Source organism: Suricata suricatta, chromosome 3 (genome assembly GCF_006229205.1).
Source record: "Suricata suricatta isolate VVHF042 chromosome 3, meerkat_22Aug2017_6uvM2_HiC, whole genome shotgun sequence".
In the NCBI taxonomy this organism is placed as follows: domain Eukaryota; kingdom Metazoa; phylum Chordata; class Mammalia; order Carnivora; family Herpestidae; genus Suricata; species Suricata suricatta.
This window is the reverse complement of record NC_043702.1, coordinates 111,616,759-111,632,522: the sequence shown is the minus strand read 5'-3', so window position 1 is coordinate 111,632,522 and position 15,764 is coordinate 111,616,759. Positions and strand designations below refer to the sequence as shown.

At 39.8% G+C, this 15,764-nt stretch overlaps 1 protein-coding gene across 3 annotated transcripts in view; it reads right to left on the bottom strand.

Annotated features, from left to right (window-relative positions):
• Nucleotides 1-15,764, bottom strand: part of SDCCAG8 (serologically defined colon cancer antigen 8) — a 253,258-nt gene that overhangs the window by 116,375 nt on the left and 121,119 nt on the right. For all 3 annotated transcript variants that reach the window (XM_029934840.1, XM_029934842.1, XM_029934841.1), the window contains exon 13: nt 9,580-9,722. In XM_029934840.1, coding sequence (XP_029790700.1) covers nt 9,580-9,722 — 143 coding nt within the window. The remainder of the gene's footprint in view (nt 1-9,579; nt 9,723-15,764) is intronic.

Genomic DNA, 15,764 nt, shown 5'->3' with positions numbered 1-15,764 from the left:
GTGAGGAGATGCTGGAAGTCTGGTCTGTGACCGTTTGTCACCCAGAAATCAGAACAGTCCCTTCTGAATTTCCCCTAATGATAAAGAAGAGAGGCAGCGTTATTCAGCATTTATAGACAGTTGGCTCCACCGAGCCAAATGCCACACCTGGTTCATGAGACCCACGTCCTGGCCTGTGAACTGGGCACCACAACCCAAAGGGCATTTCTCCTTAGCTCTGAAATTTGTTTTTGCACTTATTGTGAAAGGGAGCCTCAGAGCCCAGGCTCTGAAGTCTGACACACCCAGTTCTAAGCCTGCCTCTCCCCTCCTACCCGGGCTGCAGGGCTTCATGCCTCAGCCTCGCTGGGCTTCTGCTAAGGACAGAGGAGACAGAGTGCTCAAGCTTCTCTTGTGAAAGCTTTTTGGTTTTTGCTTTTCTTTTTTTAATTTTTTAAAATGTATGTTTATTTTTCAGAGAGAGAAAGAGAGAGAGAGCAGGGAAGGGGCAGAGAGAGAAGGAACACAGAATCCAAAGCAGGCACCAGGCTCTGAGCTGTCAGCACAGAGCCTGAAGCAGGGCTTGAACTCACAGACTATTAGATCATGACCTGAGCGAAAGTCAGGTGCTCCACTGACTGAACCACCCAGATGTCCCGAAAGGTGTTTTTTTTTCTTTGCAAAGCGCTAGTTTTATAAAATGGAATAAAAATGAATTACTGCAAAATTTAAAAAATTTTAAAAGACACAAGAAAAAAAGCCCACTGATCATGCACTTGTATAATGTGACAATTTTAAATAAAAGGTCATAGGGCACCTGGATGGCTCAGTCAGTTAAGTGTCCAACTCTTGGTTTTGGCTCAGGTCATGGTCTCACGGTTGTGAGTTCGAGCCCCAGGTCCAGCAGGGCCTGCTTGGGATCCTCTCTCTCCCTCTTTCTCTGTCCCTCCCCTGCTCATGCTCTCTCTGAAAATAAATAAACTTAAATAAACAAAAATAAAAGTATCCAAACACTCCATTTCTGTATTTATTGAAGGCTCATAATCTACAGGCTACATTTTGTGAGTCAGGCACAGTGCCTGGCCAGCACTGGATGCTCTTTTATGCATCCTGTACAACTCTCTTTTTGTATTCTGAGAGTTCTCTACTTAAAACCACAAACCACAAAGTGACTCTGTGCAGACACCCCACCACCACCACCCCGCTGCTGTCAGAGCGCCTTTCCTTGCTCAGTGAGACTCTCCTCCCTTCCTCAGGTGCTTCGGCTGAGGAAGCCGGGCCCCCAGCAACCAAAAGGGTGCATGTGCATAGGACCCCGTGTGCATCCAAGGGATGGCTGTGTGATCAGAAGTGGGCGAGTGAGGATGCCCCAGTCTTGTACGTCCTGACTGCAAGTCGGGATCAAGGGCACATCCTCTACCTCCAGTTCACCTCCGAGGTGTGGAAGAACCTGGAAGGAGGCAGCAACGTTCAGAGAGAAGCCAAGCCCTGTGACTGGCAGGAAAGGACAGCGGACTGGTGCAGCCTGAGTCCTGGTCCAAGAAAGCCGGAGGCCAGCTGCGTCCGGGTTTCACACAGACTGGTTGTCAGACTGGTTGATTCTCTCTTCCTGGGTTTCTGCTACCTCAACCAGAGACTTCTGCGGGCTTCCTAAGAGGTCACATGACGACATTCAAGCCGGCCTTTGCAGTAGTTACTATGTGCAGGCTAAACGCTCTGCAACGTTCTAGAAAGGAAGCCTCATCACTGCTCCCCAGGTAACCCACCCACCATAATGGAAAAACCTGGCAACCCCTCTATTACACCCTTCCCCACTTTAAAAAGACATAGATAGTACATTTCACATTATTATCTCTCCAGGTCATAGGTCAGATCTTCCCCTTTGGGTCCGGGAAAGTAGGGAAAAGGGGAGTACCCATTTTATGGGCCTTATGGAGCTTCCTGCTCTGAGAAATTCTTTGAAGGACCTATCACTGAATACATCATTTATATAAAAGAGGAAATAAACATCTGAAAGGCGGCCCTGCTGAAATAAGCTCCATCCTGCAGGTTTGATGGCAGGTTGGGGTCTTCCAGTGTTTTGTACTTAGAGCCACTAAGTACACTAATTTAGAGTTCTAAATTCTGGAAAGTACAAAGAAGGCTTCCTGAAGTCATTCCGCTCCAGATCAGATCTGAGCAAAAGATGCAGGATTCAAAAGAATATGCTGCAATGCAGGTATGTACAGTAGGTATGGAGAAGCAATTAGCAACAATCATATAAACATTCCAAAATGGGTTGTTCCAACACGTTGTATCACAAAGTAATCTACCTGCATGGATGTAAATGACAGTCCTGGGAGAGGGACTGGGACCCAGTAGCTCTGTAAAAATGTTTGGACATGTCGAAACCAAAGGTGTGACGGAATTTCCATGTTTTTTGTTTTTTTTTATAAAGGCCCCTTCTTCCTCTTGGGGAAAAATAAAGTGAAGAAAGTGAAGGAGAAGTTGTATTATAACATGTTAAGTGACTAAGGCAAAATGATGACCAGAAAACACTGTTTCCTAAGAAAAACCCAAGCCAAGATTAAAACACATTGACATGTATTTATATCCGTGTACAAGGGAGCAGCAAACACGTATTTCTAGCATAAATTTACACCACTGATTCCTTCAGTTGCATTTTCGGGGACAACTGCATGAATCATTTTCCTGGTAATCTACACAGAATTACAAGCGGGGTGGAGAAGGGTACAGGCGCACGGGGCAAACCGCCGTGGCTGAGAGCCTGCTTCTGTAACAGGTCAGCTGTGTGGCCTTAGACAAGTCATTTCACTTCTCTGCGCCTTGGCTACCTCGGCTGTAAAATAGCCTGTACCTTACAGAGCTCTGGGGGAGAGGGAAGGGGGGCGGTTCCAAATGAAAAGCTCTGAGCTCAGAGCCTGGAACACAGAAGGGGTGTTGGCTTCTGTTGTTAGCCACTAACCCTATTCTTATTTTTGAAAGAGCTACCACATGGAGCATGGTATAGCAGATTGTGAGATCGATATATTCTTCATCTCAGAAACTGATACTATTAGGTATTTTATTTATTTATTTATTTTTTAATTTATTTTGGATACAGAGAGAGATAGAGCATGAGAGGGGGAGGGACAGAGAGAGAGGGAGACACAGAATCTGAAGCAGGCTCCAGGCTCTGAGCTAGCTGTCTGCACAGAGCCTGACGCGGGGCTCGAACCGACAAATGTGAGATCTGACCTGAGCCGAAGCCGGCTCAGCCACCCAGGTGCCCCTATTAGGTATTTAAACAACAGGTTGTGTGTATTTAACTTACTCTCATATACAGGTGCGCCCCTTCCCAGAATGCCCTTCATTCCCCCTTTCCTGCTTCCCACGGCCACCGAGTTCAGTAAGAGGCTGTCTGTCTCTCTGTCCCTATAATACTGTATCTGGAGTCTCCCTTCTGGATCTTTTCATTTACCTCACCAACTCTCTGTGTATTTTCTCATCTTCCCTACCAGCCTGTAAGTTTCTGAGGGCCAGCATCTGAAGCGACTTGATATTTCTGTCTCCTAACACCCCTGGCAGAGTGTCTTGCAATAGGATGTGCTCCGCGTGGAATGAGCAAATAAATGAGCAGATATTTTAAGAAGTACTTGAAAGCTTGTTATAGAAAAGGAAAAAGTCATTTGAATAATACTAGTAATAAAAATGTAACTGGAAGAAGGAAGCCTCGCTTTTGTTTTCATGATGCACTTGTCAATTATGATTATTAGGCACTGATTTCAAATGCCATCAGAGAGGCTACCTCTAAATCATAGAGGATGCTAATTTGGGAGTGTGTGTATGTTTAAGAGGGAAAGAGAGAGAGAGGTTTTTAGGGGAGCATATTTAAGAGAGAGCCATATTCTATCAACCCCTTTTGAACTGCTAGAGTGTCTATCATTTGATTCTGCTACATTTAAACATGTATGTTCATATGAAGTTAAAAATGAAAAAAAAGCTATTTCCATCTTATCTCCATCTTATACTTTTACCCTGATGTATTTTAGTATATCAATGTACTAAATTATATTAAGTATTATATTAATTATATTTAGTATATCAATAGATAATAGATTATATAGATTATACATAAATACTGGGCTTTGAAAGAAGAGACATAAACTTGGGAAGCATCTTCCCTGTGGTGGGGTCTCTGGGAGGGCTACAGTTGAAAACTCAGGACCTAGAAAGGAAGGTAAGATGATAACAAGGACAGAGAAGGTCAAAGGGGTATTCTAAGTACAGACAGCAATGGGGGAGAAAAGCCCCAAAGTGCAATTTGGCTGTGTCACAGGCACGCGAGCGAGGATCAAACAGGAAGCGCTGAAGCCCTGCGCCCAGCACTACCCTCGAGTGGTCTGGACCCGCTGAAGCAGCACCACACGATGGAAGGTTTCGGGAGCAGGTGACAAAGTCCAGGCAGAGCTTAAGAACCTTGAGCTGAGGCTGTTACGGGGGAGCGTTTCCCGGATGCTTGGGAGAGGTCAGCAAAGCCCAGGTTATGATGAATATAAGTAAACGGGAGGCATGAAGGATGCTTTGACGAAACCTCTTAAGTTCAAACTAAGAAAATCTCTTAAACAAAGAATACTCCAGGCAATTTAAATGCCTAATATCAGGAAATAAGGCACTTCATAATGGGGTGTCTTAAATTACTGTTAGAATCACTGACTGGCGGGGCTAGAAGGAAACTCAAAAATCAGTTTGTAACCTCATTTTATAGGTAAGCAAGCAGGTTCAATGAATTAAGTCACTTTTCAAGAGTTGCCAAGATATGGAATGCCCCAGGAGAAGAGTCCAAAACTCCACTTCCTGAACCCTTGGATGCCCGAGGAGGGGCCGCCCTAAGAGGGGCATGTGGCTTTGTTATTCCATCCTGTGCATCATTCTGTATTATGTCCTTATTTATTTTTGAGAGAGAAAGAAAGCGGGGGGGCCAAGGATCTGAAGCAGCCCCTTCCCTGACAGCAATGCGCCCCATGCAGGCTCAAGCTCACACACTAGGGGAGCATGACCTGAGCTTGACCAACTGAGCCAGCAGGTGTCCCTCTGTTTTGTTTTCTTATGCCCTGACAGCCCCTGCAGTCTCCTTGGCTGGTGGCTCTCCTCTATCCTACTTTCAAGCATGGGCCTCTCATGCTTTCACCCATCTCCTTGGCTACGTATGATTAGTAGCATTCAGCGAAGGGTCTCAGATCTCGACTGTTCTCCTCACACTGGACCTGCACTGCAAACCTCCGCTCAAGTCCCAAAACACAGTGTATTATTTTCCTTACTCCTTTTCAGTTCCCTAGTTGAGCTAATGGTTCATCCACTTAACCCGGGCTAGAAACTTTGGAGTCACCTTTAATTCTGGCCTCTCTCATTTGCTGCCCTAAATGCCTCTCCTTTTCTTAAAAAAAGTTTTATTTATATTTGAGAGAGAGAGAGAGCAAGCGAGAGTGAGTGAGTAAGGGGCAGAGAGGGGGGAGACAGAATATGAAGCAGGTTCCAGGCTCTGAGCTGTCAGCATAGAGCTTGGTGTGGGGCTCAAACTCATGAAACATGAGATCAAGAGCTGAACTGAAGATGAACACTTAACTAACTGAGCCACCCAGGTGCCTGTACCCTAAATGCCTCTTAAAGATGCTATTTCCCTCTCATTTTACTGGCAAAGCCATGCCTAGGGCTTCATTACTACTCCCTGGACTGACATTCGAGTCCAGGTCCCTGTCAAGCATCTGTTCCTCAGCCAATCTATAATTACCTTTCATTTATCTTCTTTAAGTATGTATTTGAGGGTACATGGGTGGCTCAGTGGGTTGAGTGTCCAACTTGCTATTTCGACTCAGGTCATCCCAGGGTCATGGAATCGAGCCTGCGTTGGGCTCTGAACTGAGCGTGAAGTCTGTTTGAGATTCTCTCTCTCTCTCTCTCTCTCTCTCTCTCTCTCCCTCTCTCTCTCTCTCTCTCCCCTTCTGCCCCTGTCCTCCACTCTGTCTCTCTCTAAAATAAAAGAATAGTCCAAGCTCTCTTGACTTCTTCCTTGAATTACACAGCCTCCTGAGGGGTTGGTAAATTTTCTCTGTAAAAGGCCAGATGATAAATATTTTAAGGTTTTGAGGTCCGTACTCAATTCTGCCATAATAGTCTCAATACATAATGCATAAGGGATAACCATGGTTGTGTGCAATAAAACTTTAGTTATGCATATATGATTTTTACATGTCATAAAACATTATTTTTCTTTTGTTCTTTTTCCCCCCATTTAAAAATACAAAAACCATTTTTAGCTCATGGCCAAAAACAGACAACAGGCCATATTTCTAGGCTGTAGGTGCTGACTCTGCCTGAAGCAGTCTTCCTGTTTCCTACATCAGCTCTCGGAGTTTGCTCTCCACACTGCTGAGTCAGAATTCCAACCCCAAGAAGTGATCGTGCTGACAGCCAGGCTTAAATACAGTAAGAGAAACCCATGACTCTCAGAATGGCCCAAACTGCAGCATATGGGCATGAGTCCCTTCCTCTGGTCCCTGTTCGCCTTTTCTGGCTTAGCCCCTACCAAATACCTTACCTGATTGTAGAGTTTATATCCCCCTCCCATCTTCACTACATACATATATATATATATATATATATATATATATATATATGTATGTGTGTGTGTGTATATATATATATATATATGTATATATATATATATATATCGCTCCATTAATCAAAACAGCTACCAAACATCCTCTCCTCCAGAAAGCTTTCCCTGTCATCTTCATCTCCAATGCACAGTGAGTTGGTGCTTCTTCCTAGTTGCTCCTGTGCTAGTCTTTATGTCTGTTACTGCATTATTATCACACTCTGCTATTACTGTACATATAGAGCTGGCTCTGTACGAGAGAATGAGCAGCCCAGGGGAAGAACTGAATCTTTTTATTCTCTATGCCCAGGGCCAAGTAATGTACTTGAAAGATACTAGGTGTCCAATCAATAGATACTGAATGAGTGAATGTTATACTTACCAGTTGGGTACTTCCATAAGTGTTGAATTTCTATTTTTCATTTTTTAAAGTAATCACTATGTCCACCCAACATATGTCGACATATGTCCCATAGTGGGACTTGAACTCACAACCTTGAGATCAAGAGTCACATGCCCCACTGACTGAGCCAGCTGAGTGCCCCTCTATTTTCCATGTTTAAGTCCAAGTGGACAATAAAGGGAAATAGTAAACAAGTGATGGGTTATTTTTGTTTCAGATTGATCTACAAAGTAATATTCTAGTGTTTACATGTCCTTTCCCTGGATCATCTGCACCCTTATCATTACTTATAACAGTCTTTTCATACTCTATGTCAAACTTTGTTTAGATATGTCATTTAAAATGTTAAAGTTAAGACTAAGTAAAGAGCTACTGTGTGGAATGTACTCATTTCCACTGGTCTACAAGGGAAAAGAAAGACTCAGCCACATACTTGAGTATACCAGATCAATACAGAGCGTTGAGGGGAAGCAAATTCTAAAAAGCCCAAAAAAGTGTATCAGAAATATTTAGCCCAACGACCATGTCCCATTTTTAGTGCAAAAGAAAGATACACACAGTTCTTTGTTTTTTTAATTGTCCTTTTTAAATTTATGAATGTGGATTTTATAGAACATGAACGCAGACTAAATGTAAAATGCTTACAAAAAAGTACTGCACTCAGAAACTGGGTAATTAAGTTTTCTTTTCTGTAAAACTGATTTTCAATTTTTGTAGACTAGCCGTAAATAAAGCCCAACAGAAAAAGCTTTCTATGGAACCAAGCGACACGGCTTTCCTCAAGAACAAAGGAATCAGTTACTACGAGTCCATTTTCAGCAATCGCTGTACCTTAAATACGCTCTTCTTACAAGAAACTGGTCCTGTCAGACGGTACAAATTGATACGTGCAGGAACACTCCCTAGAGGACTTGGACTTCAGAAATTAACTCTCTGACTAAGACAGAATGGCGAAGGGGGACAAAACCAGCATTAATATTAATTTCCTGAAGCCCAGCCACACGGAGACATGAAAGGCTGCTCCGGTTCTGCGGTTTAGTAGTGCTTAACACACACATGGTTGTTTCAGAAGAAAAACTATTAACTATCATGATGCAGCTACATTTCAAAACTTCTAAGATTAAACAACACATAGGAACCATGTTGACATTACCCTCTCGGTTCTACGGGACAGCACTTTGAACGGGCATCAAAAGAACAGTTCTTACTCTGTAGTAGTAAGCATTTCTTCTCATAAAAGTGTTGTATCTACTGGGATTTTTCCAGATATCACACATGTATAAACGATTTCTTTTCTTTCCTTCTTTTTCTCTCTTCCTCTCTTCTCTTTCCCTTGCATTGTTTAAAAGCGAGGCTGGCAAACCATTTGGAATATTATCATAACAAAATGTTTTTTAACAAAGTTTGATTTTAACAGAACTGGAGGCATCATAACACTAACCCAAAACTTTGGGAGGTTCACCAACCCCTAGAATATTTTTTTCTCCAAATACAGGCTGTGCAAGTGGTGCTTTTTCTCCATCTGTTATCATACCGTGCTCAGAATTACATTGTCATATTTAATGTAAAAGGGATCAGTCCCCTTTTGTAGTTTGAATTCAACATGTCATTATGATAAAAAGGCCAGTGTTCTTCTAATTTATGAACCACATCAAAGCTCATAAACTTACATGTGTATTTCAACAAGGTTCTCTGTAAAAACTGCAAAATTCTAAAGGCTGAACAAACCTACATGCTTGGTCTGAAAAATGAAAAATCGTACTAGAATTCAAAGTGGGAAGAACCACTTGTATAGGTAACATGAAATATTACCATCTCTATCTGAATTTCTGTGTGTGTGCATTTGTGTGCACGTGTGTGTGTGTGTGTGTGTGTGTGTTTTCCACACAGCAAATTATACAGCGCTTGCTACCTAAAATGTCGCACTGTAATCCAGGGCTGAGCTATGCGTTTACAAAAGTTTCACAACATTGATAATGGCCTCACAGTAGCTCACAACAGAAGTCATGTAATTCGAGACCACAGTAGTGCAGGGCACGGTCACAACAACAGTCTGAACACGAACAGTGTCAATCAATTTCGTCTCCGAATTCTATGCCTCCTTAGGACTCAAGTTCCTTATGTTGTATCAGTTACATCTCCGTTTGCATCTTAGGATGCCTTTTACTTTGTCTCTTTTATCACTGACAGTATCTGATTCTTTTCCTAAATATATTTCCTCCGATCTTTCAGTTCAATGTTTTCATTAGACACAGAATTAACTGAAAAGGTAGTGGTGGTGGTAGGAGGCACATGTCTTACTGCTCATCTTGATAGAGAACCACCTAAATATTTGAGCATTGTTGATGAAACGTTTTGTAATATATCAGTAATTCCCTGCCACACTTATCATTCACATGTCTGGGTGTTTTGCTTACCACATCTCCACTTCTCTTAATATGCCTGAAAGCTGTGTGTGAAGTGAATGACTAAGATGAACTCTAACAACTGTTTGGAAGCCGGTGGCAAAAATCAGCGGGATGGAATTGGTGCTCTGGCGCGTAATGGGATTAGGGAATACCTGGTGAGGTGCAGTTGGTGCTGGGATTCGCTCAGCAGATCTGTCAGTTCCAGACACTCCTCTCTGGCCCCGGCTGCCTTCTGCTGCTCCCGTTCCAAGTGCTGTTTGCTTTCACTGACTTCTAATCTCAATTTCTCTATTTCCTTAGGTAGAGAGGAGGGGAGGGGGGAAAGCGTCCATATAAACTATATGCACTTGAATTCAAAATTATCTCATTTTTATTTTTGCCATGAATTTTAATGGGATGAAAAATTATTAGAAAATTTAGGCTAGCTTCCATTTTATGACAAAGGGAATTAACCCAGCCAAAAATGCACATTAGTGAGGTTTTTTTGGATCGTAAGATGAAGTCTAATTTCAGAAATGAAATGATTAAATGAGAGTACTCAAAATGGATAATCTGCACTTTCATTCTTAAGGCTCAATCCCTTTAAAAACAGTATTGACTTAAAAATATCACCACTGTAAAAATACAACATTTTTGTTTGTGAGATTATATCAGATATATGCAGTGATTTACTTCAAATATGTGACTCTGTTCTGAAAGGTATATTTATGGTTTCATTTGGATGTTTTGAAAGCCAAATTGAAGGGTAAATTGTTATATCTTCTGGAAAATGTGAGCTGTAAAAGAAGGCATCATTATGATGCTCAATATTATTTGGAAAAAAATACTTCTTAGGAAAAAATATAGCCTGAGAACCTTCAAGCCTTTAGAGTAAGTAAGATTTCTGAGCTAAAATAATGTTACACTAAAATTGCATTAAAAAGCAACAAAAGCACTCTACAGTTAATAAATATGAACATCTAAAATACATAAAAATCTATGATAGTTTATTCTTTGGTCTCAGGATGAAATTATCCTCATCTTACTGAAACTCAAATATTTCAAAGCAAAAATACCTTACATGGAATACAGTTTTAAATAGTTCATACATTAAAGGAGAAATATTTATTTATCATACAACATCTATAAATTTAAAAAAAAGATATTCAGACTGTTAAAGCCAGAAAAACAAAGAAAGGGGAAAGTAATAGGTAGAAACATTTTCAAATTCAACAGAAAGCAAGAAGCAATTTTAATTCACAAAAACGCAATCTCCTTTTGGAAAACAAGACCATGTCTAAGTGTTTTAAACTTAGTATTTAAGTACATTTCAAATTTCCTCATGTCATTACTCAGTATGCTCCAACGACATTTAATGCATCAGGCAAGATAAACTAAATGATTTGTTTTTTGATATTTATCACCCTGTAAACATCCAGTTTACCCCCATCAAAACCATACGTTACCAGCAATTAATAAAACAACTTTTAACAAGTTCTCAAATATTGTTTTATTTTTAAAAACCTATGTAATAATGAACCTATCACTTTCATTCAGAGTAGGTTTTGTATATCTTTCGGATTAGAACACTAAGTGAAACTGATGTTTCTTTAAAAGTTTCAAACTGATAAAGCTATACCGCTTTATTTCTAATCCCATAATTTAATATAATTAAAGAAATGAAAAAACATGAATGTCTATTAAGTTTTAGTTGTCTAACATTTATGAAACTAACAAAAGTAAACATATAGAATCGGGATTATATGTTGACTTTTAAAACTTCAAACATTTACTCATTAAATTTTTACACAATGCTATCTGCAAGAAACCACACTGAATATTATGGGGGACTTAGAGAGTTTCCATCTCTATACTCAGGAGTTAATTCAGATGGGTAAATGAGACATTTACATACACAAAAAGCTATCAAAATACAAAGCACATACGAAACGAGTGAGTAGTAGAGAGAATCTGTGCTTCAGTAGGTCAGATTAGAGATAATTAACTTGGGCAGGACAAGTGAGAAATGGAATGATAGATGAGACCACTTATGAAGGGTCTTAAACTCCAGATGAATTAAAGCTGTATTTTTCTTATAGATAATGGAGAGATATTTATGGTTTAAAAAGGTACTCAGTATGAGAGAAGCTGAGCTTTAAAACAACCAGAGAAATGTTTATGGTCAGTTTAAGGTGGCAGAGACTGGCAGAAGGCAGACCAGGAAGAGATAGTTGCAATATTCCGGATATGAGAAAACATAGCGAGAACATGGTGAATATATGGAAATAAAAGGAAAGCTATCGTGAGGCATCAAAGATGACTCCAGAATTATGAGTTGAGAGGATACCAAAAAAATACAGAAATCGAAAGTGTATAAAATCCAAAACTTTCTTAACAAGAAAAGATGCAACAATTTTTATAAGCACTAGGCAACGATAATAAGATATGTGACCTCACATTGCTAATCAGGCTTTCCCATGTAATAGGGTCAGAGGCTGTACTGGAAGTTGGGCAAGCGCAATAAAAATATGGGCCCCAGAGTCAATACAAATCATTGTTTTGGACGCAGCTCTGGCACTTTCCAGCCCTATGACCTTGGACGAGTCACTTGATTATTAATCAGATTGTTCAGTCTAAAATGTAAGTGATGGCTGTAGCCAGTTCTGAACACTATCATAAAGATTAAATGAGGTGATGAGTAGTGAGCAGAGTGTCCAGCACATAGTAAGAGCTGAATAAAAGACAGCTAGTGTTGTTATTGCTGAGTTTGTTTCTCTATCTTTCAAGAACAGCACAGCGGTAAGTAGAAAACATGATCTGCCTAAGGACAGTGGACTAAAGACTAATTCAACAAAATGTTTCCCATAATTCTGATGAAAGCTGAATAAAACTATTATAATTTCAAAATGCAAAAAGCAGTTTTGTTCACTAGATGGAAAATTACTGCCTTCTTCTGATTATCTGTGCCAGAAAAAAAGTTTATTGGTGCAGATAATCAAAATCAACAAATAGTGTAACCAGCTGGACCCGGGCTCAACACTCACTCCCTGAGTCAGGAAAATCTGCCATGGCACCAACTCCAACAGTTAGAAGAGGACTCTCTAGCCAGAAATGCCATGCTCCCACTGGCAGGATAACTCTTTGCCTCACCCAACTAGGTCAGTGCTGCTCCGTTGGCTGTATACAGTGGTTCAGGGATGAAGGACCAACAACAGTCATAGACCAGTGGTATGTTACTCCCAAAGCACGCTATTAACCTGCAGTGTCTACAGTGCAGCTTGATGCGGCCATCTCTTGGCTAACCAGGCAGAGACAAGTCCAGATAGCCTTACACTTTACCAAAAGATACACAATAAAACCTTGGATTGCAAGTTATTTGCTCTGTGAGTCTTCCGCAAGACAAGCAAACATTCCTACAAATTTTAACTTGATAAACAAGTGATGTCTTGCAACATGAGTAGTATGTGATGCTGAATGTCACATGATCACAACCGAGCCAATAGTTTTCTCTCTCTCTCTCTGTGGGATTGTGTATGGTCAGCTCCCATGCTTAGATGTTCGGCCTCAGGCCACGACATCTGGCAGAAATCGGTGACATTTCAAAATATTGGAAGGTGCTCACAACGGGCACTGGTGTATTTTTTGTCACTTGAAAGCAACCTATGGGCAGTCCTTGGCTTTTCCATACAAGAGTAAGCTTTGCTTCATTCTAGGTCAGGCTGCCTGCAGACATACACCATTTCCTCTGCTGCTTTATTGCCAGTTACATTAAGTACAGTATATGACAAGAGTTTATTAATACTGCACTGTAGTCAAGGTCTGTTCGTTAGTGATAGTTATAGTTATCCTACATCTTGTCTCTCTCACACCAGCCAAGTGAGTTTTCAAAGGTAAGTGGAGGTTAATTTATTTTTCTTCATTATTTTATATTATGTTACATTATTGTAATCATTTTTATATGAATATTTTTGGATTATAGAATGAATCATCTGAGTTTGCATTACTTCTTATGGGGGAAATTTGCTTTGATATACAAGCATGTTTCCAGAACAAATTTTACTTTCAAAACAAGGTCTTGCTGTACTTTCCATCATAAATATAACTGCCAGAACAACTAAAAGTAGAAACTGTTAAAAGTGGCTACCTCAAGGGTTGCCTCGGTGGCTCAGTTGGTTAAGTGCTTAAGTTCGGCTCAGGTCATGATCTTACAGTTCGTGAGTTTGAACCCCACGTCGGGCTCTGGGCTGACAGCTCAGAGCCTGGAGTCTGCTTTGGATTCTGTGTCTCCCTCTCTCTCTGTCCCTCCCCTGCTCATGCTCTATCTCTCTCTCTCTCTCTCAAAAATAAACATTAAAAAAAAATTTTTTTAAGAGGCTGCCTCAGGAGAATCATACCAAGAATGGGATATAACGAAAGGGAGACTTTTTACTGTTTATCTATAATCTTCTGTTGTATAGGAGTTTTTTCCTTAATTATAGACATATGTAACTATATTTTTATTACTTATTATAATTTTCCTCTCAGAGTACTTCACCTAATTTAAGTCAACTAGGACTGAACTGCTCATAACAAAGAAGGACAGTGCCCGCACTCTTACCTACAACCATCTCTGAGCCCATTCAACAATGGCCCATCTGATCCACTCTTTGGATCTGTGTCTTCATATCTTATTTTGATTAATTTTTTGTATAATGTTTTATTATTTCTGGAATTAACTTCCTACTTTTTAATAGCTTATTTTTCAAGATAACTGATAGCTTTTTCTCCAACATTCAAAAAGATCTGTCACATACCCATCAATATTATTTTCTCAGATAACAAAACACATCAGATAAACTATCAGTTCCTTTTAAAATTTTCCCCTAGATGTACCCTCCTTGGTACTTTATGTCTGGCCTGCTTGATCTCAGTCTTGGGTCAAGTCTTAGACATGCTCCTATTAAAGTTTCATGTTTTCCAGGTTGTAAGTCAACCTGTTTTCCAGTTTGCTTCCTTTTTTAGTTAAAGTATATTCTTCAGGCAACTTTCATAAGAAAGAGTATCTGAATAATACATTTTAAAAAAGTATTTGTCTGCCTGCAAATGCCATTTTTATATCTATACACTTGCAGTTTGGCTAGGTATAAAAATCTATGTTAAAATTAATTTTTACTCAAGATTTTTAAGGGGTTACTCCACTGTCTTAAAGAATATAATATTGCAATTGAAAAGTTCTATGTCATTCTGATTCCTAACACTTAGTCTGTAATTTGCTTTTTTGCTTCTGAAAGCTTTTATAATAATTTCTTTTTCCCTGGCATTTTGAAATTTTACAGTGTTGGACTTGGAATGGCCTTTTTTCATGTTTTGTGCTGGGTTTTCAGTAGGCCCTTTTCAATCTGGAGGCTTGTCCCCCTTAGTCTAGTAAATTTTCTTGTATGATTATTTTAAAATATTATGATGTCATACATTTTAATATTTTCTCTTCTTGGAACTCCCAGACATTGGTTTTTGACTCTGTTGGATTTCTCATCTAATTTCCTTATGTTTCCTATCTCATCTTTTGATTCTAAGTTCTGGAAGATTCACTTGACTTCATCTTCCAAAGCTTCTACTGAATTTATGAAGATTTCTACCACATTTTTCATTTCCACAAGATATTCCTTGTTTTCACTGTTTTATATAGCATGCAACTTTTAATCATCTTATGGATATATCTCATCTCTTTGTTAGAATATTAGAGTATGTTAAATATTCTCCTCTGCTCATAATACATTGCTTCAATTTCCTTTTCTTCTGTTCATCCATTTTTAGCCAATCCCCTGTGTTAGAGGCTTTCTTCAAATACATGGTGATACCTGGATGTCATTTCATATTCAGAATGAAGTAGTGAATAAAAATGGCTTTTGGGTAATATGACTCTTTAGATTATTGTTCAGAAAAATTTCACTCCTATCTCTCTTCCACTGGGAATGGAATACACTATCTCTTCCTAATGACTTTGGGCTTGGCCACGTGATTTCACTTAGCCAATGAAATTTTTGTGGCTATAACATAAGCAAAAGTTATAAATATGTTTATGTGTTTTGGCTTTGCTTCTGTATTCTGGTGATTCTCCATTAGAAAAGCATGCCCTGGACAGCTGCTACCCTTTTTGCCTGGACTGAAGAATAAATACATGTGGAGCAGAACCAAACTCAAACCACAGCCCAGACAACCCACAACTCATAATGAAGCAAAGCCACCTAGTCAAATGCAGCCTAGATCAGCCAAATCTCAGTTGACCTGATGATTCATAAAATGAACAAAAATGATTGCTATGTTAAGCCATGAGGTTTTTCAATAGAAAATGATCGACAAACCACTTTAAAGGAATATG